Here is a 25,971-nt window from a genome sequence, read left to right as displayed (position 1 = left end):
GAGTTTGGAGTTTGCCCAGCTGGTTTCCTGTCTTGCTTTGAGATTACAGTTATGTGATTGAAAGAATCTCAGAAGAGACCTTGAACTCTGGACTTTTAATACTGTTGAGACTGCTATAGGCTACGGGGACTTTAGAAGTTGGACCAAACCTATTTTTCATTATGCTATATTTAGGTGTGGCCCCCATAAACGCGTGCTTGAACTGGCCTATAGTGGGCAGGGAGTGGAATGTGATGGTTTGTATACGCTTGGCCCAGAGAGTGGCACTATTAGAAGGTATGGGCCTGTTGGAGTAGGTATGGCCTTGTTGGAGTAGATGTGTCACTGTGGGTGTAGGCTATAAGACCCTCATCCTAGCTGCCTGGAAGTCAGTCTTCCACTAGCTGCCTTAAGATGAAGATGTAGAATTTTCACCTCCTGTACCATGCCTGCCTGGATGCTGCCATGCTCCCTGCCTTGATGATACTGGACTAAACCTCTGAACCTGTAAACCAGCCCCAGTTAAATGTTGTCCTTATAAGACTTGCCTTGGTCATGGTGTCTGTTCACAGCAGTTTGATTTCTGTTGATGTGATAAACAGAAATCCTGACTATCCTGACAAAGGCAACATGAGGGAGAAAGGCATTAGCTCACAGTTCCAGGTTACAGTCTTTCATCTGAGCTGAGACACAAAAGCAGCAGGAACATAAAGCAGCTACCACACGACCAAGAGCAGAGAGATAAATTTATGGATGCTCACGGGCTGACATCCAGCACAATTTCTGTTTTTCTTTTTGTCTTTTTTTTAGACTGTTCATTAGTAGCTTTCCTGAGACAGGAAGGCTACTATTTCAATATAAATGATTGAGATGTGATACATGCCTGGAACCCCGGCACTTTGGAGGCTGAGGCAGGAGGACTATGAGTTTAAAGACAGCCAAAAATGAAAACCAAGGAGTCGGAGTGATGGCTCAGCAGTTCAGAGCACTGGCTGCCCTTAGAGGACCAAGGTTTGATCCCTGGTACCCACGTGGTGGCTCACAACATCTGTGACTTCAGTTCTAGGGCATCTGATGCCTCCCTCTGACTTCTGCAGATATCAGGCATGCACATGGTGTACAGACATGCATGCAGGCAAACACTCATACAGATAAACTCAAATATTCTTTAAGAATAAAAGAACAAGATTCTTTTGTGTCATTTGACCACACACTAACATTCTATGTACTGTTATTCAGCTTCATTCTGTGTCCTACCCACTGAACGTCAGTAGCAGCAGCTCAGACCAAAAGGTGCCACCCAAAATATCTGCAGACATTGTCAACAGCTTCAGGTTAGTAACTCAGTTACTAAAGATGTTCTGAAAAAGTTAATAATCAAAATACTTCAGATCTAGTAAACAAACAAACAAACAAACAAACAACTGATCCATTCACTAGTATTCTGAAAACATTAAAGGTTTTCGGGTTTTTTTTGGGACAGAGTCTCACTGTGTAATTCTGCCTGGTCTTGAACTCACTATGTAGACCAAGCTGGCCTCAAAATCACAAATATCCGCATGCCTCTGCCTCCCCAGTGTCCAGCACAATTTCTGCACTCATATAATTCAAGCCCCTTTGCCTAGGGAATGGTGCTGCCCACCATGGGCTGGGTCTTCCCACACTCATTACCTTCATTAAGGCTACCTACAAAGACTGGCCCACAGGCCAACCCAGTGTTGACAATCCTTGAGACTCTTCCCAGGTGATCCTAGGTTGTATTGAGTTGACATGGTCAATCATCACAGGGGTCCAGGAGCATCTTAAATCTAAGTAGAGTCCAGTGTTCCTCCCCATTCTTCCCATTGCTTTCTCCCTTCCTCATTCCTTCTCTACCGTTTATTCAATGTTCAGGCCCTCAACCTAGAAGTTATCACTGTATTCTGCCATCTGTGGGCAAGTACTGCTAGCTCCACACCTGAAATACATCCTTGGAGCACCGTGGCTGACACCAACCATGGGTCACCATCCCTACCACAGGTCCCAAGTCATAAAGTGTGGTCCAGTAGTCTCCACATTTACTTGAAATTTCCCCTTAAGAACACAGATTTCTATTTTATATAATTTAAAGTACAAATTGAACAGCTAGAGAGATGGCTCTTAAGAGTGGCTAAGAACACTTGCTATTCTCCAGAGACGCAGAGTTCAGTTTCTAGCACAACATCAGACAGCTCACAACTATAGTCCCAGCTCCAGGAGATCTGAAGCCTCTGGCCTCCATGGGCACCTACACTCATGTGTTCAGACCCACATGCAAGCATATATACCTACTTATGATTAAACATGATAAAATAGATCTTCAAAAAATACATACAGAGCCAGGCAGTGGTGCCTTTAATCCCAGCACTTGAGAGGCTGAGGCAGGCAGATTTCTGAGTTCGAGGCCAACCTGGTCTATAGAGTGAGTTTTAGTCAGCCAGGGCTACACAGAGAGACCCTGTCTCGAAAAACCAAATCAAACCAAACCAAACCAAACCAAACCAAAACAAACAAAAAACAAAAACAGAAACAAAAAAAACATACAGAAAGGTGTTGAACCTGCATCCCCAACAAATGGATATTTAGTCAGCAAATTATGTACAGTGACTTTTTAAAAGAAGATTTATTTATATTATTTATATGAGTACACTGTAGCCATCTTTAGACACACCTGAAGAGGGCATCAGATCCCAGTACAAATGGTTGTGAGCCACCATGTGGTTGCTGGGAATTGAACTCAGGTCTTCTGGAAGAGCAGTCAGTGCTCTTAACCACTGAGCCATCTCTCCAGCCCATATAGTGACTTTAAAAAAATATTTTTCATGTATACAAGTGTTCTTCATACATGTATGCATACATACCATACAGATGCCTGGTACTGAGGTCAGAAAATGGCATCAGGCGTTCTGCAATTGTAGTTATGGTTGGTTGTGAGGCACCAATGGGTACTGGGTAAGGGGAACAACTGATCTTAACCACTGAATCATCTCTCCACCCCACCACACACCCTTTTGAGTGTCTTACTATGCAGCCCTGAATAGCCTGGAACTCACTGTACAGACCTAGTTAGCTTTGAATTCACAGGGATCTGCCTGCCTCCTGAGTGCTGGGATTAAAAGTGCAGTACAACATGCCCAGCTTTTTTTCCATCACTACTTACATATTTAATTAAGCAAAAAAATAGAAACTTAGAAACAATGACATAGACATAAACGGGCAGTAAGAAAGTTTTGCATGCTTAACTCATTGTTATCTTTTTTTAATACACAGTTTTGCCATGTAGCTCAAGAACTGTGGACCTTGTGAGGTTGTCTTGAACTGATCATAAGCACTGCAATTGTAAGAACATGCCAATGTGACCGGTTTTCATATTATCAAAGTACAATAAATATTTAGGTTAAGGTCCATGGCTCTTTATCCTGATAAAAAAAAATAATCTGTTTCAAATAACCTCGCCTGGCATGGTGATCCACACTGTAACCCCAATTCTTTGAAGTTTGAGGCAGGAGGAGCTAGGAGAGTTTGAGGCCAATTTTGGCTATATGTCAAGTCCTTTTATTAAAAATAGAACACTGACGCCAGGCGATGGTGGCGCATGCCTGTAATCCCAGCACTCTGGGAGGCAGAGGCAGGCGGATTTCTGAGTTCGAGGCCAGCCTGGTCTACAGAGTGAGTTCTAGGACAGCCAGGGCTATACAGAGAAACCCTGTCTCAAAAAAACCAAATCCAAACACCCCACCCCAAAAGAACACTGACAACAGAAATCTAATAATTCTCATTAATTCAAAGATTTATCCAGACAAACTATGTGTAAGATTTGATCAAATTGTTTTTTCTTGATTTCAAAATATGGCTAATAATGTATCATTCTAGAAATGGTGTCATATTCATTAGTTTTGTGTTGATTTATGATTATATTATTAACATTAATAATGTGTGACTTTATTACAGGAATTTTATAAGGCCACCTGACCTGTTTTTTTTTTTTTTAAGTCATTTAAGTTAAAACCCAATCAGGAAAAGGCCACTGCAGGCTGGGGAGCGTGGCTGGCTTCTCTAGGGCACTGCAGCAGTGGGCCACTTTTCCTCAAATGTGGGATCTCTTGGATGGCAAAATGCAGCCCCCTGGAAAACTTGCAGCCATAGATAGCATCCAACAGACTTCAAGGATTAAATCAAACAGTGTACCATCAGCTGAGAGACTGTGGAGACCACGTTGTCATAATAAACACAAGACATATTGCATTTTTTGGAAACAAATGGGAACAAAAAGTGTACTCCTCACATGCCGGCCACCCAGGTGGCTTTGGACAAGTAACAGCTGCACAGCTTCACGTGAAAGACCCAGTGGCGATTGTGGAATTAGCTATTTGTGGCATGCTGTCCAAAAACTGCACAGAAGGACAAAGATACAAAGGCTGCGTCTTTTTCCAGACAAGGATATTCCGGAAGATATTCCTAAGAATTTAGTGGAAGAGATTCATCAGCCACGGAGAGTGCTTAAACAGTAGCACAAGTACACCCAAGAAGAAATAGAGGGTTTCCCGAGAGTGTGGGTTCCACCTGATGATTTTCCGATATAGGAAAATGGAAATGATCGGAAATTACAGCAAGAGACTGAATGCTTCAGGAAGTATTCCCATGACCCAGGGCACTTTTTTTTTAAATGCATTTTTTTAAAAAAAAGGTTTATTGCTGGGCGGTGGTGGTGCACGCCTGTAATCCCAGCACTCTGGGAGGCAGAGGCAGGCAGATCTCTGAGTTCGAGGCCAGCCTGGTCTCCAGAGTGAGTTCCAGGACAGCCAGGGCTATGCAGAGAAACCCTGTCTCGAAGAAAAAAAAAAAAGATTTATTTATTTATTATATGTCAGTACACTGTAGCTGTCTTCAGACACCCCAGCAGAGGGCATCAGATCCCATTACACATGGTTGTGAGCCACCATGTGGATGCCAGGATTTGAACTCAGGTCCTTTGGAAGAGTAGTCAGTGCTCTTAACCTTTGAGTCACCTCTCCAGCCCCCCCAGGGCACTTCTTAATTGTGGGGAACACTTAAGAAGGCCAGGCCTCAGCCAGATAGTGCTGCAGAACATGCTATTTTATAGAACTGTCTTGTATAACTGGCTTTAAATGCTATGTTAATAAAATGCTTATTTGGTTATCTAAAAAAAATAAATAAATAAAATTCAATTAGATAATCCCAAATCCCCTTAATCTGGTACCAATAAGAAACACATATGAGGGGCTGAAGAGGTGGCTCAGTGGCTTAAAGCACTTGTTGTGCTTGCTGAAGATCTGGGTTCAGTTCCCATCAGTGCTGACTCACGATCAGCTGCCACTCCAGTTCCAGGGGTCCAACACCGCATTCTGATCTCTGAGCACGGGCGGGCCTGCACACATGGGCAAAACACCCAGACACACGAAATTAAAAAAAAGATCCACTGGCCAGAGATGTGACCAAGAGAGAGCAGGCTTGCCAAGAACATGCCAAGCCAGGACTTCCATCTCCAGGAGCAGCTCCCCGCCCCCATCTACAATAAAGTTAAAAAGAAAGTGGGGGTGGGGGAGCTGGGGAGGAGCAAGACACACATGAGTGTTAGAGATACTGGTTCAGTGCTTGGCTGTCCAGCATTCAGGAAGCCTTGGGTTTGATCCCCGATACCCCCGTCGTAAACCAGGTTTGGTGGGGGCATGTCTACAGAGTCAGCACTGGGAAAGTGGAGGCAGGATGATCAGAGGTTCAAGGTACAGTTTGAGGCTAATTGGGAATATAAGAGAAAATCACAAAGACAAACACACAACAAAAACAAGTAAAAAAAGGGCTGGAGAGATAGCTCGGTGGTTAAGAGCACCGACTGCTCTTCCAGAGGTCCTGCGTTCAATTCCCAGCAACCACATGGTGGCTCACAACCATCTGCAATGGGATCTGATGCCCTCTTCTGGTGTGTCTGAAGACAGCAATAGTGCACTCATATACATAAAATAAAAACAAAAACAAAAACCTAAGATGTAGAAAACACTAATCTATAGAATGGGTGAACTGTAAGAAGGCGGGTGCTGGGAACCAGACGTTCTAGTGTAATTTTTCTACACCCATTGGGCTGGTTTGAGTACTCTCTGGTGTGTTCATTCCTTAGTTTGTAAAACAACCTTCCTGCTCTGCAGACTTCTGATTTATCTCACTGCTTCTGTTTTGACTCCTTTTGGTATCTTTATATATATATTAGATTTATTTATTATTATATGTAAGCACACCGTAGCTGTCTTCAGACACCCCAGAATAGGGGTGAGCCACCATGTGGTTGCTGGGATTTGAACTCAGGACCTTTGGAAGAGCAGTCAGTGCTTTTACCTGCTGAGCCATCTCTCCAGCCCCTCGGTATCTTTATATTAATTTTCCCACCTAGGACCTGTATTGCTCCTCTTAAAACACGAGATCTGTCACTTCTCTTTCCTCCCTAAAACACTTCCCTACCTTCCCGACTTTTACAATAGAATATCCGAGGTCCTTCCACTGTGCTCCTGCCTTGCTTTAAGTAGGCCCTGCTGGCCTGGAATCTGCGATCCACCCATCTCTCGAGTTTGGGGATTATGAAATATCAAGTTTGGGAATTATGAAATATCCTGCGTCTCTCGAGTTTGGGGATTATGAAATGTTCCTTTCGTTTTTTTACAGAAAAAAAAATTAAGTCCTCTGTCATAGGCTAAAAGGCTTAAGAGTAGTCTAAAGGGAGGAACTAGGAAAGGGGATCATTTGGAATGTAAACAAAGAATGTAGAAAAAAATAAAAAAGAGTAGTCTAAAGCGAATTTGACTCAACCACCCTAAACCCCTAACCGTGCACATCCCAGGCTTCAAGGCTCTAGTAAACACGCCCCGCCTCCGCACACACGCACACACTCACCCACGTCTGCGCACAGTCGCCCAAGCGCTGACTTCCGCGCCCACCGCCACGCCCCCGAAGTACCGCCTCTTTAAAGTTTAAAACGAAGGCTCAGGCCAATGAGAACTAAATTTATCCCGGAACTCAGCGCCCCGCCCACCAGCACACCCTCCACCAATCAAGCGGAGGTTTTCCGCACGCCTTCCAGTTACGGTTGAAAATGGAAGTGCTTACGTAACTTACGTTCAGCCTGCAGCCAATAGGAGCCGAGTTTGGGTACCAGCTCTTCCAATAGCTGCAGCTGTCGGGAGAGCGCGGGAGCCTTCGGAGCAGCGCCTCAGAGAAGCGGGCAATGGCGCTGGTTCTCTGAAGAGACTGCTTTACCTCAGGAAGGGCAACGCGCGGCCGGGCGGAGGGAGTCCCGTGGCGGCCGAGATGGCCTGCTGTCACAAAGTGATGCTGCTGGTGGACACTGCGGGCGACTCGGCTCGCCACAGCCCGGCCCGGCGCGCCGCCCTCCGTCTCCTCACTTACCTGAGCTGCCGCTTCGGCCTTGCCAGGGTCCACTGGACCTTCAAGTTCTTCGACTCTCAGGGGGCACGAAGCCGGCCCTCCCGCGTGTCCGACTTCCGCGAACTGGGGAGCCGCTCCTGGGAGGACTTCGAGGAGGAGCTGGAGGCCAGGCTGGCGGATCGTCCTCCCGGAGCCCACCTGCCCGGCCCGACGCCCAGGGCCACCCACACGCACGGCGCCCTGATGGAGACGCTGCTCGACTACCAGTGGGACCGGCCGGAGATCACGTCGCCCACCAAGCCGATCCTGCGGAGTAGCGGGAGGAGGCTGCTGGACGCCGACAGCGAGGCCAGGGAGGCCCAGGCCGCGCTCGGGGGCTTTGCGAACGCCGTCTTCCTCCTGGCGCCTTGTCCGCACTCGCAGAGGGAGCTGCTTCAGTTCGTGTCGGGGTGCGAGGCCCAGGCTCAACGCGTGCCGCTCACCCCCAAGCAGGTGATGGAGAAGGTGTTGCCCAGGAGAGTCCAGGAGGTCATGATCGCCCGAAATATAACCTTGTACTGGGTGGATACCACCGAGCGATCTAAGGTAAGGTGAGAGCAGTCTGGATCCAGAACACCGCTCCCCGACAGCTAAACTTGTCAGGCTCTGTAAAGGGCCAGAGACCCAGAATGAACCCTGTGTGCCTTCCGAAGGAAACCCTTGTGGGTCACAAAGGACGGTTTTCCTCCAACAAAATGGGTAGATTCGGGGTACATACTAAATGAGTGTGGAAGAGCTTCTGTGCTTTTTTGGTAACTGTGTGCTTTTGCGGACTTAATTTTGCTTCGCAACACTTGTATTCCAGCATGTGGACGCCTGGTTCAGCCAGGCTGCAGGACTTGGCCGAACCTCTCTTTACCTTTGTAGTTGGCCCGGCGTGCTGATGGATGGACGGACAGACAGACGCCCCAGCCCTCATCTTTAATCCCAGCATTCAGGAGGCAGAGAGAGGCAGGTGTATCTCTCTAGTTCTAGCCTCCAGGTCTAGGCAGAGAGTCTGTCTCCGAAACAAAAGCAAAAGCCCCTTGTTGTTGGGACCTGTGCTCTTTCTCTATTATGGTCCAGTTGGACACACCTGTCATTTTCCATTCATTCTAAAAATACCACCTCAATGATAGTTGCCCATGGAAGGCCGAGGCAGGATTGCCACAGTTCAAGACTAGCCAGGGCGGCAAGATCGTGTTTCAAGAAAAGCAAACAACAAAAATCTCACAGTTCCCAGGTCTTAACTCCATTTTGTATTTCCCCACAATTGAACATTGTGAGTGTTAAGTAAATATTTGCTGATTAAAGTAATCACTTTTTACAAACTTAGTCTTAAAACAGCTAATTTAGATTTTTTTGAAGCAGTGATGCTCCCTGCTCCAGCAAGTGTGATGATTGTGTGTGTGTGTGTGATGCTTGTTAGCTTTTTTTTTTTGGTTTTTGGTTTTTGGTTTTTGGTTTTTGGTTTTTTTTTTTTTGTTTTGTTTTTTTTTTTTTTTTGGTTTTTTGAAACAGGGTTTGTGTGGTCCTGGCTGTCCTGGAACTCACTCTGTAGACCTGGCTGGCCTCGAACTCAGAAATCCACCTGCCTCTGCCTCCCAGAGTGCTGGGATTACAGGCGTGTGCCACCACGCCCAGCTGATGCTTGTTAGTTTTGAAACAGACTAGGGTAGTGTAGTGGCCCGGAGCTCTGTGTAATGGGGGATGACTTTAAACTCTTGGTCTCCTGCTTTCATATGTATATAAAGTTTTTTTTTCTGTTACTTCATTGAGTAAAGATATACGTGCTGATGAGCTATTCCATTGAGTACACTCTACCCTGTTTGAGGTGCTGGTGATATGGTGGGTAAATAAAGTGTGTTTTCTAGTTTGGAAGATAGATTAAACAGATGAGTAAGTCAGCAATGATTTCAAAACTTGCTCCAAAGAAAAAGGTTGGGTGAGGGGAGGCAGCTGGCTATTGTACTTAGGGGTGTGCTTACGGAAGAAGGCCTTTCTTGCAGTGAATGGGGAAGAATGTGAAGGCTGGGAAAGACTAATCCAGAAGGTGTGTGTTCGGAGGGTGTGAGCTAGGAGTGAACTTTGTGTTACAAATAGAGAGACAAGGAGCTCTGAACCCAGAAAGCAATGGAGAGAACAGCAAAGCTTGAAACAGATCAATGAGAAGATTCAGAAAGTGGTTTAACCAGGTGAAGAGCTTCCACTTAATAGAACTACATAGCTCTAAACCAGGAGTTGTTTATGTAGTAAGATTACAGATGAGAAATTAACAGTAGTCATACAGAATGTTAAGATTTAGGGGAAGAATTGGGGGGTTAATATGATCAAAATATATTGTAAGAACAGTTCCAAGAATTAATTTAAAACTTTAATTTTATTTTTCATGTATGTCTATGAATTATCCGCAAGGCTGGTGCCCAAGAGAGTGTCAGATTCTAGGAACTGGAGTTGTCTGTTGTTTTGAGCTGCCATGTGGGTGCCAAGAATTAAATGTAGTTTCTCTGAAAGAGCAGACAATATACTCTTAACTGCAGAGCCATCCCTCCAGCTCTAATAAAAATATAGTGTTAAAGCTGATTGAATGATCCATGCCTTTAATCCCAGCACTTAGGTAGAGGCCAGTGGATCTCTGAGTTCAAGGCCAGCCTGGTCTACATATTGAGTTCCAGGACAGTAAGACCCTGACTTGAAAAAATACAAACAAATATCTTAGGGTTTCTATTGCTGCACAAACATCATGACCAAGAAGCAAGTTGGGGAGGAAAGGGTTTATTCAGTTTACACCTTCCACATTGCTGTTCATTACCAAAGGAAGTCAGGACTGGAACTCAAGCAGGTCAGGAAGCAGGAGCTGATGCAGAGGCCATGGAGGGATGTTTCTTACTGGCTTGCTTCCCCTGGCTTGCTCAGTTTTCTTATAGAACCCAAGACTACCAGCCCAGGGATGGCACCACCCACAAAGGGCCCTCCCCCCCTTATCACTAATTGAGAAAATGCCCCACAGCTGGATCTCATGGAGGCACTTCCCCAACTGAAGCTCCTTTCTCTGTGATAACTCCAGCCTGGGTCAAGTTGACACACAAAACCAGCCAGTACTTAGTATTAAGTATTAGGGCTGGAGAGATGGGTAAGGTTAGGAGCACTGATTGCTCCTCCAAAGGACCTGGATTCAATTCCCAGCACTAATGTGGCTTATAATCTTTTGTAATTCCTCTCTCAGGGGATTTGACACTCTCTTTTGGCTTCCAAGGACATCAGACAAACAAGTGGTGCACTTACATACATACAGGAAACACACACACACAGATACACGAGTGCGCGTGGGTATGGTGGAGTGCTTAGGAGAATTGTGTACAACTAACACTCATAAATGAAAAGTCCTTTATTACGTTTTGCTTTTCATCAATAGACAGCCCCCATCCAAGTTGCTCTTCTGGCTGAATCAGTTTCAATAGATTTGTTTCTAGTGACATCTGAGCTAGTTTTGCTGTTCTTCCGCATAGCAGTGAACTACGTGGATAACAGATTAATCAATCAATTTACTGTTATAGCACTTCAAAACTTCCAAGATTGCTGTGCATGATTGAAAGAAAACTTTCAGAATAATACATCCTGGTTTTCTGTTTTGTTTTAAAGACAAAGCCTGTGGTATAGCCGAGGTTGTGGTATAGTCTGGAATTCAGTCATACTGCTTTAGCCTCCCAAGTGTGGTAATTAACCTATCAAGGTTCATGAAAGTGTCATTTTTAAAAACATCAAGATAGTTTAATTCTTGGACTGATGTCTCTATCTTTTGCAGTATTGTGGCCAAATCCTTGCTCCTCTTTGAACTTGAATATCAGCATTTTATGAGTGAAGCAAAGAGGCAATGTTTTTGACAAGGCAGGAGTTGCCGTTGATAGAGAAGTATAATCACCAAGCTGGTAAAGAGGCACAGGAGGTACTATCGGAAAGACATTTCCACGTTACACATTTCCATGTTTAAGACAAAAGCTTAGCCAGGCGGTGGTGGCACATACCTTTAATCCCAGCACTATGGGAGGCAAAGGCAGGTGTATTTCTGAGTTCAAGGCTAGCCTGGTCTACAGAGTGAGTTCCAGGACAGCCAGGGCTACACAGAGAAACCCTGTCTCGAAAAAAACCAAAAAATAAAATAAAAAAAAAAGACACAAAGCTTTACTATGCCTAGGAGGTGGGGATGGCTGATGGAGATGGTGCTGAGTTTGGTTTTAAAGGGCTTTGTAGCAGTGCTAGAGTTACTTCATCGCAGGAACAGGAAGCATCAAGGCTAACATGATGAGATCTCTGATCACATCACACTTGAGTCATGAAGGCAGGAATTAGAGGCCGGACACAGCTTCAGTAATCTGTGTAAGAGTTCGTCAATACCAGGTGTGCTCTTAATTCCAACACTTGGGAAGCCGAGGCAGGAGGACCTCAGGTTTAGACCCTTTTAGACTATTAGAGAGAACCTGACTTGAATTAGCCTAAATAAATATTGATTAATTTAAAAGAGTTTAGTTGGGCCTAATGGTGTAGGCCTGTAGTCTAGGCTGTTTAAGAGGCAGATGGATGGAAAGTTCAGATCCTTCCTCCTTTATATGGTGAGTTCAAGTCTAGCCTGGGTAACTCGATGAGGCCTTGTTTAAAATGAAAAGTAGTCGGGCTGGAGAGATGGCTCAGAGGTTAAAAAACGTTTGCTGCTCTTCTCTTTTGAGTTCAGGTTCCAGCACCTATGTTAGGCAGTTGATAACTGTAATACCAGCTGGCCTCTGAGGACACCTACATACCCTGCATACAGGTGTTACGTATAAATAAAAATGAAGTCCTTTTAGAACATGAAAAGCAGTAGAAAGAGGGCTAATTTTTAAAAAGCCATGTTTTTTCTCTATGTGTATGTGCATACTCATTTGTGTATCACATGTGTAGGAGGGCAGATGACAACAGGTGTCGTTCCTCAAGTGGAACTCACCAGGAAGGCTCGCCAGCCAGAGCATATTAAGGATACATCTGTCTCTGTTTCTCAGTGTTAGGATTATAAACATGTGTCCCTGTGCTTCCTATGCTTGGCTTTTTTTACGTCGGTTCTAGGGTTGAATTCAGGTCCTATGCTTACAAGCAAGCACTTGATTAATAGTCATCTCCCTAGTACTCCCTTTTCTTGAAGGTATATTATGTGATAATTATGTTTTTGAGCTATGTAGTAATAGATACTAGATGTTATTTGTACTTAGGTCAACAGATACATTAATTGTGTAATTTAACCCTTTAACACTTTTTCTCTATTTCCTCTAGTTTATTCATGAATGCTTATATAACTTAATCTGTTTCTTTGTCATGTTTGTTTTAGTTGTGGGCATCCCCAGACCACGATGGATATTGGACCATTTGTGAACTGCTCCACCATGGAGGAGGCACCATCTTGCCAGCTGAAACTTGGAATCTGGGTTTTACTAAGGCTAGGGAAGCAGTGCTGCCATGCGGTGGCCAGCTGTCACACGAGCCGTCACACGAGCCGTCACACGAGCCCCAGTTCTCACCGTGGATCTCCGTTTTGCCAGTAGATGCCACTGTGAACTGTTTGCTGTATAATTCTGAGTATGAAGCCTCTTTTCCACGGATTGAAGGGACATTATTTCTCCCTGTTAAAGGTAAGCAAATACGTTTATTTTTTTTAAATCTTTTTTTCTTTAAGGCATATTTCCAATATCCTTAGCATTTCCTATAGCCTGATAATTATTGGTTATAAGTGAAAGGATTAAAAGATCTGTAAGCAAAATCAGACACCACAGGAAGCCTGAACCGTGGTGCAACTGCCAGTGCATGTGTTAAAAAGGGATGGGGGTGGGGTGGACAATGAGAACAGGATTTCTCAGTCCTTCCAAAAGAAGGATAATATTGGTCAGATACCCAAGCACCTGGCTATTAGGATTCCATTGCCTTGTAGAAATTGATAAATTTGAGATCATATAGAAAGAGAATGATTATAGAAGAAACAAATTATAAAACCCCCAAATGATACTTGTTACCAGGAAAAGCCAACATCTTTGTTGCCATGACAACTTTGTTTGCCATGATTATTACATGGTGAAGTTCATTTCTGAGGATGTCATATATTCACATGGAAATACTGTATAGAGATGTATACTTTTTGTTTGTTTTTTGTTTTTTTAATTTTTTTTTTTTTCGAGACAGGGTTTCTCTGTATAGCCCTGGCTGTCCTGGAACTCACTCTGGAGACCAGGCTGGCCTCGAACTCAGAAATCCGCCTGCCTCTGCCTCCCAGAGTGCTGGGATTACAGGCATGCACCACCACCACCCGGCTTAGAGAATCTCTATACTTTAAACTATGTTGTAATCATGGGCATCTCCCATGATTCACACGAGAACTGGGGCTCGTGTGACAGCTCGCCACAGCATGGCAGCACTGCTTCCCTAGCCTTAGTAAAACCCAGACTCCAAGTTTCAGGATTAAAGATATTTAGGTTTGTTTTCTGTTTTCTGTTTTGTAAGGTCTCAAGCTGGTTTTAGATTCACTAGCTTTGAACTTCTTCTGGTCATATTGCCTTCACCTCCCAAGTAGTGGGCTTACAGGTGTATGATTCAAGAGTTGGCCAGTTTAAGAGTATTTTGAGGATTGTTCCTAACTCTTCCAGAGGTCCTGAGTTTAATTCCTAGCAACCACAAGGTGGCTCAGGATCATCTATAAAGGGATCTGATGCCCTCTTCTGGGATGCAGGTGTCCATGCAGACAGAGTACTCATACATTTAAAAAAAAAAAAAGAAAGAAAGAAAAAGAAAAGGAAAAACAAAACCAAAAAACCCCTCCAGTTCCAGGAGATCCAATGTCTTCTTCTGACCTTCAAGGGCACTAGGCACTCACATAGTGCATATACATACACATAACATATATCAACACATAAAAGGAAAAAAAAAATTAAAGAGTACTTTTGTTTGAGTAATTTAACCTTCATCTCTGCCGGGCAGTGGTGGCACACGCCTTTAATCCCAGCACTTGGGAGGCAGAGGCAGGCGGATTTCTGAGTTCGAGGCCAGCCTGGTCTACAGAGTGAGTTCCAGGACAGCCAGGACTATACAGAGAAACCCTGTCTTGAAAACCAAAAAAAAAAAGAAGGAAAATTTTACCTTCATCTTTAGAATATAATCTCCTCATAGCATATAATACACTGTCTTTTTTTTTTTTAAGATGTTATTTATTTTATGTATATGAGTACACTGTAGTTACCCTGCAGCTGTTTTCAGACACACCAGAGGAGGGCATCAGATCTCATTACTAATGTTTGTGAGCCACACCATGTGGTTGCTGGGTATTGAACTCAGGACCTCAGGAAGAATAATCAGTGCTCTTAACTGCTGAGTACCCACTGTCTGAACTGGAAATCTTGTTTCTTTCATTCTTAACTCTGACATCTCTTTTAGAAACTTTCATATGTTGAAATTTACTCTTTATTTCTAACAGGTAAAGAAACTCAAGAAACATGGGCAATCTCCCTAGAGCCTTTAGCCATGCATCAGAGACATTTTCAAAAGCCAGTCAGAATTTTCCTAAGAGGCTCAGTGGCTCAGTGGTCTCTTCCAATGAGTAGTGCTTTAAGTACTGACAACTGGATGCTACAAAGTCCAGAGGAACACAAGTCAACTCAGAGGCTATTGTTTCAGGAGCTGGTAAGCAGGCTGACTGCTGAAGAATTCCATCTGGTAGGTGTCCTCCACATGTCAGGGATTCTGTCTAATAGCACACTGGTGAGATGAGATATACTTGTTCACAAAATGCCAAGGATCACCTACCTAATACAATCTCACTAAAACTGGTGGTAGTTTTCAGATAATACTGTTTTCACTGAAGCATATGAACATGATTATTAGTGAAGAAACTATTGTAAATTTGCATATACCATGAATCTATTTAAGTTAAAGACCCTGAATTTACATAGGAGAAAAGGTAGTTGGCCAAATAGGATGGTTGTATGAAAATGAAATGATGGGGGTGGTTTCTCACTATTTAATAAATATTCTATAATATACTTTGATTTTAATGTAGTTAAGAAAAAGTTCTGCAGTGTAAACATAGCATAAGAATAGTTACTCAAACTTGGAAATACACCCAGCTTTGACTTTAAAATGATGGCTTGTTTGTTTGAGACAGAGTCTCAGCCCTAGCTGGCCTGGAACTTGATTTGTAGACAAGGCTGGCCCTGAATTCACAGGCCTTGCCCTCCTCTGCCCCTCCAGTGCTGGGATAGATGATGTAGGGACACCACCCCCCAGTTGTGATGGCTATTATTAAATTCCATACCTTTCTTTGCCTTTGTAATCTCAGAAAATTTCTTTATTTTGGATCCTGTGGTAAAAGATTCCAGAGGAAGATCCCTGGTGTTGTCTAGAAACTGTCCTAAGATTTACATGCTCCAGTGAAAAGACCACCCCATTGCATTATTACTAGTATGATACAAACTGTGCTTATACTAGGTAGACAAGGTAGGGGACTCAGGCCATCTAAATTAGGTCTTCACTCTGGTGCCCAGCTGTGAGCTGGCTAAATCCCTTCAGTGTTTTATTGCTTGACAGTTAAGTACATTTGTTCTGAAGTCAGATATGTCTAGTAACTTCTTCTACACCAACGAGTGCTCTTAAGCAAGGAGCTTTTCCTCAGTCTCAGTCCGTCCTCTGAAGTGGAAGTAAGAGTCATTTTAAATTGAGTGGCTGTAAGACTCTCAATTTGCAATGTGCAATGAGTATACAGCTGTGATTGCTTTAGATGCTGTGTACTAGACTTGGGAAACGGCGGGTGTGGATCTCTTATTCTTTTTCCCACTTGAATAAACCTTGTTTTCCTTCTTTTCACTTTTAAAATAAATACAATTGGAGAGATGCAGAGACAGAAAGCACATAGAAAATATCACCAGCAGTGTAAGTTTTTTTTTATAGGTTGAAACTTAGGGACTATATAATTAGTAAATTCTCTTCTGCCTCCGATAGACAACTATTATTCAGTCTTCAAATAGGCCACATTCTTTTAGGCATTTTGACAATAATATTTGCAGCTAATTAGCATTTCTTCGTAGGTGGCCAGTGTGGATCCTGGTGAAGGCTGGCCCCCCATCACGGGAATTATTTCCCCATTCTCTGCCAATGCTATGATTCTCACAGTGTTCCGAGCCAAAGAAGCTGGATTTCAAAGACATTTTCTCCAGACAGCTGTGACTGAATGTTCCCAGGATATAGATTCCCTTTTCTCAGATGTTGTAGATAGTGCACTGAATCAGGTTCATAATTTATTTGAAGATCCTGCATCTTCTGGTAAGTTTTCCCACCAGTAATTAACAGAGCACAGGGTGGTTTGCAGTTTCTTTTAGCTTTTTCCATCAAGTGTTTAGTGGTATCCCAGTATGTTGTAAGTCAAATAAAACTGAGCTCTATAGAAGTGATAGACAGTTTAGGTTGCTAGTTTTAGAAATCCTGAAGGTCTTTGGCTAAAGGCGCTGTGGAACACTTTGAAACTAGTGATGAAGCCCGGCTCCTAATATAGCTCATGACTATAAATGTAGATGGATAGGACATAACGGTAGAAGGAAAAATTAGTTTCTTTTTCAAGATAGGGGTTCTTTTTGTATCATTGGCTGTCCTGGAACACTCTGGACCAGGATGGCCTCAAACTCACAGAGATCCACCTGCCTCCTCTGTCTCTTGAGTGCTGGGACTAAAGGTGTACACTACCACTGCTGGACTTGAAACTTCCTTTTTTTTTTTTTTTTTTTCTCAAGACGGTTTCTCTGTGTAGCCTTGGCTGTCCTAGAACTCACTCTGTACACCAGGCTGGCCTCGAACTCAGAAATCCGCTTGCCTCTGCCTCCCAAGTACTGGGATTTACGTGCACCACCACGCCTGGCTTGAAACTTTCATTTTAAAGCTTGGGGGTATTACTGCCTCTCAAGTGCTGGGATTACAGGTGTGCGCCACCACACCCGGTTTGAAACTTTCATTTTAAAGCTTGGGGTGGAGAAGACTGCATGAGAACTGGAATGATATCTCAGTGCCTGCTTAAGAGCACTGCACTGTTCTAGAAGACCTGGGTTTAATACCCAGCACCCATATGGTAGCTCACAGTTGTATGTAACTCCAGTTTCAGGGGATGCAGCACCCTCTTCTGGCTTTTACAGATACTACATGAAAGTGGTACACAGGCACATGCAGGCAAAAACACATAAAATTACCAAAAAAAAAAAAAAAGGGAACTTTCAGGGCTATGGAGATGGCTTAGAGGGATAAGGATGCTTTCCACCAAGCCTGAGAATCTGAGTTTGATCTCTGGACCATGTACAGATAGAGAGAACTGACTTGACAACATATGCACATTATCTTATGTACATGCATATACACAGTAATAATAATAGCTTTTTAGAAAGGTACATTAAATTCATAAGTAAACTGCTTAATCATTTGTAAACAGGTGAAGAAGCTGTTATGGGAGGAAGTGGAAGTGTAGGACCTCCTTTTGGGGAGACCCCCACTCTATTCTCGGGATAGCGTATACCCAAGGAAACGCGAGAGACCGACTTGATGCAAACGCATGAGGCAGTTTATTATCAGAGCTCCAGGCCAACACGTATCTCACACAGGAGACAGAGGAGTCGACCCTGAGGCTCAAAAGTTAGGGGTTTATATAGGAGAAGTCAGGGGAGTTGTCAGGGGGGTTTGGCGCAGTTACACATGATTTGCTGATTTAAACATTGGCGGGGGATTCTGGCTGTGGGCTTTTTGGCATACATGCAGATCGGGCCGTCATCAATGTAGGAGGGCGGTTTATTTTTGTTAGCAGGAAGGTTACTTTGACATTAGTAAACTGCATCCAAGGGACAGGAGACAGGAGACTCCAGTCCAGATGGTGTATGACCCATAGGAGATTGTCCAGGCATGCCCCTTATCTTTTATGGCCGGTCTGTTTGTGGAATGACTCAACCACAACCTTGCTTCAAGCTTGTCCAGCGTGCCCGGGCTCTAAGTCTGCTTGCTGCCTCAACTATGGATTCTGAAAAGTCCCAACTCCCTTCAGAAGCAAAGTTTAAGATTGGGGTTATAGAGTTATGGGCGAATGACGAGAAAGAGAATGTAGTCAACAGGAAGGAGTATGGGTAGGAAGAGTGTAGTGGACAATGCTGTGTTCTCTTGTTGCTTCAGATGCTATTGTTCCTTTATCCTGTTCTACTGGGTAGGATAAAGTATTAACATATTTAAAACAATCACGTATTAATGTATTGTCTTATTTGTCAGTTGTGTATAGGCTATTTACAAAGTTTTAGAAACAGGTCAGGAAACTCTTGGAGTACTGTAAAACAGCACTGTGAGTACTTTGCCAGTGTTCCATACTCTAGCATGGCTTGGTTTCTTGGAGTATGTAAGTCAGTTCATGACTTATTCCATCCAGATGAGGTTTTACTGCAGCTTATTCTGGTGCTACAAACACACACTCTAACAAGCCTGTTTTAACAGAGCCAACATGTCTATAACTCAAGGTTGCATCTTACTGGCTCAGATTTACCAAACTGATGTAGGATGGTGGGTCTACTCTGTTTTAGACTGCTTTTATGTTAGCACATTGTTTATTCTTGTAGTAACTTTCTGAGAAGAGAAAAACAGCATAGATTTAGGCAGGTGGTGGTGGTGGTGAATGTTTGATCCCACCATTCAGGAGGCAGAGGTAGGTGGATCTTTCTGAGTTCCAGAGCAAGATGCAGGACATCCAGGGCTACACAGAGAAACCCTGTCTTGAAAAACAAAAGCAACAAAACAAAACAAAAAAAGAAAGAAAAGAAAGAAAAAGAAAAGGCATAGTTTTAAATACATTTAGATTTCAGAAATGAGATGAAGGATTGTGTTAGTAACAGGAGCAAAGAGCTTTGAGTTATGTTTACACTCCCACCCTTTACCCCTTCCTCAAGCTAGATGCGGAGGAGTTGGAAATGCAGAATAGCAGATGTGGCAATGAGCATATGCAGAGAAGGGAGTCAGTCCAGGGGAAAAGCGTAGGCTTGGATTCTGTCCTTGACCTGATGTCTTCTTCCGTTTTCTGTTCCTTTAGCCCCCTGTGTTCCAGAGTGGGTCCAGCAGGAGCTTAGTCGTACCAGCCCCTGGAGGCCAGCTCTTGTCGAAAATTGGTTTCCTTTCTCTAACGGCAGTGGTGCTACCTCAGACTTGATGGAATCATTTTGGTAAAGCTTTATACATCTCTTTGTTTGTTGGTCGTTGAAGTCAATAGCAGATGTGAACAGGCTTGTTCTACAGGAGCAAGCATATCCTGTAACTCTACACCGTGTCACGTTTTACACCGCAGATTTACGGACATGGTACAATATGATGGGACTCTGAATCTTTAGACTGCTTTAACACTGCTGTGTTATTCTACTTAATTTAAAAGTGTAAGGCACTTTTAAAATGAAGTAGATTTCTAAGAATAGAGAAACAACATTTTAAATGCATTTAGATGATTGTTTCAGTCAAATGTAAATACACACTTTCATAGTATTTAAACACATAGCTCTCAGTTACTATTCTGTTGCTGTGAAGAGATACCATGACCAAACCAACTTATAAAATAAAGCATTTACTTAGGGGTTTGTTTTTAGTGTTAAGAGTTACTCCACCATAGTTTGGGAGTATGGTGGCAGTCAGTCAGGCAGGCATAGTTCAGGAGTGGTAGCTGAGGTCTTACATCTATCACAACGTGGAATCAGATCAGGAGAGAGATGAGACCCTGGTATAGGCTGTTAAAACCTCAAAGCCTACTCTTAGTGACACATCTTCAACAAAGTCACACCCTCTAATTCTTAAAAGTCCACCAGCTGAGTACCAAGCTTTCAAATGTATGAGCCTATAGGGGCCATTTTCATTGAAACTACCACACTATTGTCTATATAAAATATATGAGAATCAGGAAACATTTAGAACTAGGTGGTTGTTTTTTTTGTTTGTTTGTTTGTTTGTTTTTCTTCCCCTCGAGACAGGGTTTCTCTGTGTAGCTTTGGCTGTCCTGGAACTCACTCTGTAGACCAGGCTGGCCTCAAACTCAGAAATCCGCCTGCCTCTGCCTCCCAAGTGCTGGGATTAAAGGCTTGCGCCACCACCGCCTGGCTGAAGTAAGTATTAATTACAGCAAAATTAAGCAAACTTGGGTTAGTGATATTGCTTAATGGGTAAAGTCATCAGCTGCCAAGCCTGATGACTTGAATTTTTTCTCTTGAATATACATGGCTGAAGAAATGGATAACTTCTGCAAGCTATCCTCTGACCCTAATATGTGTGCTTTGGCACATGTGTATACACACACACACACACACACACACACACACACATAAATACACATAAAAATACACATAAATAAATGTGAAGAAAATATCAAAGTGTAATATAGGTGTGGTGATTTGACTAAGAATGGCCCTGTAGGGGCCAGGTGGTGGTGGCACACGCCTTTAATCCCAGCACTTGGCAGGCAGAGGCAGGCAGACTTCTAAGTTTGAGGCCAGCCTGGTCTACAGAGTGAGTTCCAGGACAGCCAGGGCTACACAGAGAAACCCTGAATCAAAAAAACAAAACAAAACAAAAAAAGAATGGCTCTGAAGGTTCATCTAGCTGAATGCTTGGTCGTTAGGGAGTGGTACTACCTGAGAGGGATGAGGAGGTTGGCCTTTTTGGAGGAAGTGTGTCACTGGAGGTGGGCTTTGAGGTTTCAAAAGCCCAAGACAGTTCCAGTATCTTTCTCTTCCTGTGGCCTGTGGATCTGTCTTTTATAAGAGTTGCCATGCTCATAGTGTCTTTTCATAGCAAGAGAACACTGATTAAGACAATAGCTTAATTTATGCTGAGAGAAATATTTATAAATTCAGTGGTTATTTTTCTAAAGAGAAAACTAAGAACCAATTAATAAGAATCAAGTACGAACAGAGGAAAGACCCAGGAATGGTGGTGCTTTCTGTAATCTCAGCACTTGGTGAGATGCAGAGTTAGAGGCCAGTCTGGGCTGCCTAGCAGGACTTGCCCAGAAGCAAAGACAAAAATCAAAAGTACCTCCCACCTCCAATGTAGGGAGGGAGTAATAGGGCTAAGAACAGGCATGAACTACATAGAAAATAAATGACGGTGATCAACAGACTAAAGGTGGTTTTTAAAAATGTCAGGTGAGGGCCAGCAAGGTGTTCACCAGGTGGAGGTGCTTGTATTTGACCTTGTATTTGAGGTCACTCCTTGGAGCCTGTGGAAAGATGGAACTGACTCCACAAGGTTGTCATCTGACTCCACACAAATCATGCACCCATGTCTACATACACACACTCCAAAGTAAACAAAAAAGAAAGAAAAGTCAAAGTAACCCTTAATACTGGACAACCGAAAAAGATAAAGAACCTAAATATACTGTTTTAGAAATGTAGAAGAGACCGGATGGTGGTGGTGCACACCTTTAATCCCAGCACTTGGGAGGCAGAGGCAGGCGGATTTCTGAGTTTGAGGCCAACCTGGTCTACAGAGTGAGTTCCAGGACAGCCAGGGCTAAACAGAGAAGCCCTGTCTTGAAAAAACAAAAAACAAAACAAAAATGTAGAAGATAAAGTAGTAGGAATCCAAATTATTATTAAAGTTGAGGTATTTTTGCTCTTCCATATAGTTATATTTGTTCCAAAGTCATTTGCTAGATTTCTCTTCCAGTTGAATTCCTTTCAGTTGACTACCATCGTTCAGATACCTTTCTAGACTGAAGAGCCCAGAAACTATGTTTATATCACAACACTGTGCCAAGATACCATACACTGTAGATTTATAGCTTAAGTCTCTAAATCAGATAGGTTAAGTAGTCTCAACTTTATTTTATTTTCTACTTGATGTCCATATGACGTTTAGAATCTGCCTATTGGGGCTGGGGAAAGAACCGGCTCAGTGGATAAGAGCACTTGTTATGAGAGCAAGACTCGAGTTCAAATCTCCACACCACATAAAAGCCAGGCATGGCCACATATGACACTGTCTTAAATACAATAAGGTAGAGCAATAGATAAAAGACACCCAGCATTCTCCTCTGGTCTCTGCATGCACGCACACAGATGTTTACATTCCATCACACACTCTCAAATGCTCTACATACACTCTCAAAATACTAATAGGCAAAGAATCTGCTTATTAATTTTTCTCAAAAAAAATGCCTGTTAGAATTTTGTTGGAGTATGTATAGACATATAGCTAAATTTGGAGAAGCACTGGCATGTGTAGTCTTTGATCTATAAGCTTGGTATATCCATCTTTTTAGATCTTTAATTTTCATGGTATTTTGTATTTTTTATAAAAGTTTTATATATTTATTATATATAAGTATACTGTAGCTGTCCTCAGACATACCAGAAGAGGGCATCAGATCTCATTACAGATGGTTGTGAGCCACCATGTGGTTGCTGGGATTTGAACTCAGGACCTTCAGAAGAGCAGTCAGTGCTCTTAACTGCTGAGCCATCTCTCCAGCCCATATATTGTTTTTTTCAATATATTCTTTTTGTTGTTGTTGTTTTTGTTTTTTTGTTTTTTGTTTTTTGGATTTGGTTTTTTTTCGAGACAGGGTTTCTCTGTGTAGTTGTGGCTGTACTGGAACTCACTCTGAAGACCAGGCTGGCCTCGAACTCAGAAATCTGCCTGCCTCTGTCTTCCAGAGTGCTGGGATTGTAGGTGTGCACCACCAAATCCAAAAAAACCAATATATATATATATATATATATAAATAAATACATAAATAAAATAAAAAGAGAATACAGCCATGTTGCAGCATACAGAATCAATGTATAAAGTTAATAGTATGCCCATCACAAACAGAATCTACTTGAACTTAATCCCTTGAGACTATAGTCTTTTGGGGGGGGGGGGTCGAGACAGGGTTTTTCTGTGTAGCCCTGGCTGTCCTGGAACTTACTCTGTAGACCAGGTTGGCCTCGAACTCAGAATCTATCTGCCTGCCTCTGCCTCCAAAGTGCTGGGATTAAACGTGTGCACCACCACTACCTGGCGAGACTATGGTCTTAAAAACTATAGTATCCAAGAAAAGAAACTTATATTAATAGGTCACTAAGAAGACTTAGGGTATAGATCACAGATAGAGTGCTTGCCCTGCCTCGGGTTTGACACCCAGCCCAGGAAAACACGCTAAAGCGCTTAGGAATAAATGTATGAGAGGATGGATAGAAGTAAGTGTAAGATCAAAACAAAAGTTCCTCCTCTCGTGGCGTGCAGATTTTCTGTAGTGCTACAGTACATAAGGCAGTGTGGCATTAGCGCACAGGTAAGCCGAACCTGCAAAGTGACTCCTGTATTTATGGATGTGGCATATAAAGGACAAGGGTGGCAGTGTGAGCCTCCAGGGAAGACAGATTCAGTTATTAAAGTAATCATGTGACAGTTGACTATCCAAAAGAAAAAAATTAAATTTTAATCTTTCAGAAAACACAATAAGAAATTTCTAGTAGATTAAAAAAATAAGAAAAGCACTTTAAAATTATTAGAAAGATATAACACAGGACAAATTATACGTAGGTGTGTGTGCTTGCATATTGCTATGTTACATGAATACAGATGCCCTAGGGGTGAGAGTTGTCCCCTGAAACTGGAGATAGAGGTGGTTTGAGCCATCGTGTGGGAGTCAAACCCAAGACCTCTGAAAGAGCAGTAAGTGCTCTAACCACTGAGCCATCTCTCTATCCCCCATATACTTCTGTTAAAACTAGTAAAGATGAATAAAGTAAAGCTATTTATGTACAAATGAGAAATATACTATGAGCAACGTAAAAGGTAAAATTGTGATGTCATTCATATAAAATCGTGTTTGTGTTTATACATGAAATGCAAATTAGTCTAAAAATACCTGTGGGGGAGTAGACGGGAAACGATGGAGCTGGGCTTTAACTGCGATGTCTGATTTCTTTTAAATATAGAAGCAGCTATAACTAACTATTAACAAGAATTTAATCCTGATGCTTTTCTAGTTGAAAAGTTCATATTTTCAAGTTAATAGCAAACTTTAGAAAAGGAAAAAAAGGGGGTGGGGGACAAGCCATCTCTACCCTCCAACTCCCATGGGACAATGTGAAGTCTAGACTGTAGGTATGACATTGATAGCTCTGCACATGTTCTGATTCTCATGGGTTGTAGAGTTGGAATTTGGCCTTATACTATGCACCTTGTCTCCCAGGTTGTTACACGCTGCCTCACCTGATAACGAGGAATCCTCCAAAACCGAAAATGAACTAACGCGCTGCCTCTCTGAGCTCTACCAGAGATCTCATGAAGAGTCTACTGTAGTTAGTCAAGAACGCAGCAGAAAGAAACGTATGCACATAGAAAACCTGTTTCTTAAGGCAGTCTTGTTTTCCTTTTGAGACTGTACGTTTTATTTATTTATTTTATTTTGTTTTTGTTTTTCAAGACAGGGTTTCTCTGTGCAGAGCCCTGGCTGTCCTAGACTCACTTTGTAGACCAGGCTAGCCTTAGACTCATAGAGATCCACCTTCCTCACCTCTTGAGTGCCAGGATTAAAGTCATGTGCCACCATACCTGGCCAAGAATATACATTTTAAAAGACTGTTACTCTTTTTAAAAAAGAAACAAAAGCTTGATTAAGGTTGAAATGGTAACTAATGGCAAATTTTCATATTTTATATTTTAAAATAATTGTGTAAGTTCAATATGGATTAAATCACTGAGGTTCTTCCTAATGAATTGACCATTCTCATTTTGATTATAATAGAAATATCAATACAGCTTTTTAAAAAACTCTTTACAAATATTTGCCTATCAGTTACTTTGCCTTCCAGACTCCCATGCTGGGAACTGAACCCAGGGTATCAGGCATGTTAGGCAATGCTTTACCCCTGAGTAACAATGTCCGCAACCTGACTATAATCATTCTGCTATAGTCCTGTTACTGAACATGTAGAGTGTTTGCAATTTCTGTCATTATAAATAATATTACAACATGTATCATGAGTAAACTCTGAGAGATTTCATTCTTAGAGGTTTCCAAGAATGAGTTACTGTGTTAAAGAATATGAAATTGGCTTTTGCTGTGGATTGCTAAATTGTTTCAGAAAAGGCATGTGCTTGCCTAGTATGCATGAGCTATGAGCTCTATCCCCAGCACTGCCAAGAAGAAAAGCCTCCTCACCACTCTTGACTATTGGGCAACACTAAGTAGAAATGTGTGTAGTATTGGCGTTGTGTAAAAATCATTGAGATGGGACTGAAGAGACAGCTCAGCAGTTAAGAATACCAGTGGCTTTTGCAGAGGACCCAGGGTTAGTTCCCAGCACCCCCATGGCAGCTCATGGCCATCTGTAACTCTAGTTCAGGGATCCAGTGCCCTCTTCATGTCTCCCTGGGTATCTTAAAAAAAAAAAAAAGATTGTTGAGATATTTAGTTCTAAACTTCAGTAAAGGAACCTGTTTACTCTGTATTAGTATTAGGTACAGTAGGTAGAAGCAGATAAAAGAACTATCTGGTTTAGATAATTT

General features: G+C 42.6%; 1 protein-coding gene and 1 pseudogene across 1 annotated transcript in view; both read left to right on the top strand.

Annotated features, from left to right (window-relative positions):
- The first annotated feature begins 2,938 nt into the window (after positions 1-2,938).
- On the top strand, positions 2,939-4,580 carry LOC127687465 (39S ribosomal protein L13, mitochondrial-like; annotated as a pseudogene).
- A 2,596-nt stretch (positions 4,581-7,176) lies between these two features.
- Ticrr (TOPBP1 interacting checkpoint and replication regulator) overlaps positions 7,177-25,971 on the top strand; it is a 43,073-nt gene continuing 24,278 nt past the window's right edge. The window contains exons 1-6 of the mRNA XM_052160217.1: positions 7,177-7,977; positions 12,767-13,067; positions 14,897-15,135; positions 16,503-16,737; positions 19,517-19,646; positions 24,653-24,789. Of these exons, the coding sequence (XP_052016177.1) occupies positions 7,315-7,977; positions 12,767-13,067; positions 14,897-15,135; positions 16,503-16,737; positions 19,517-19,646; positions 24,653-24,789 (1,705 nt within the window). The 5' untranslated portion in view covers positions 7,177-7,314. The remainder of the gene's footprint in view (positions 7,978-12,766; positions 13,068-14,896; positions 15,136-16,502; positions 16,738-19,516; positions 19,647-24,652; positions 24,790-25,971) is intronic.

Source organism: Apodemus sylvaticus, chromosome 1 (assembly GCF_947179515.1).
Source record: "Apodemus sylvaticus chromosome 1, mApoSyl1.1, whole genome shotgun sequence".
Classification (NCBI taxonomy): domain Eukaryota; kingdom Metazoa; phylum Chordata; class Mammalia; order Rodentia; family Muridae; genus Apodemus; species Apodemus sylvaticus.
The sequence above is the reverse complement of the archived record's forward strand: the minus strand, read 5'-3'. Positions and strand labels throughout refer to the sequence as shown.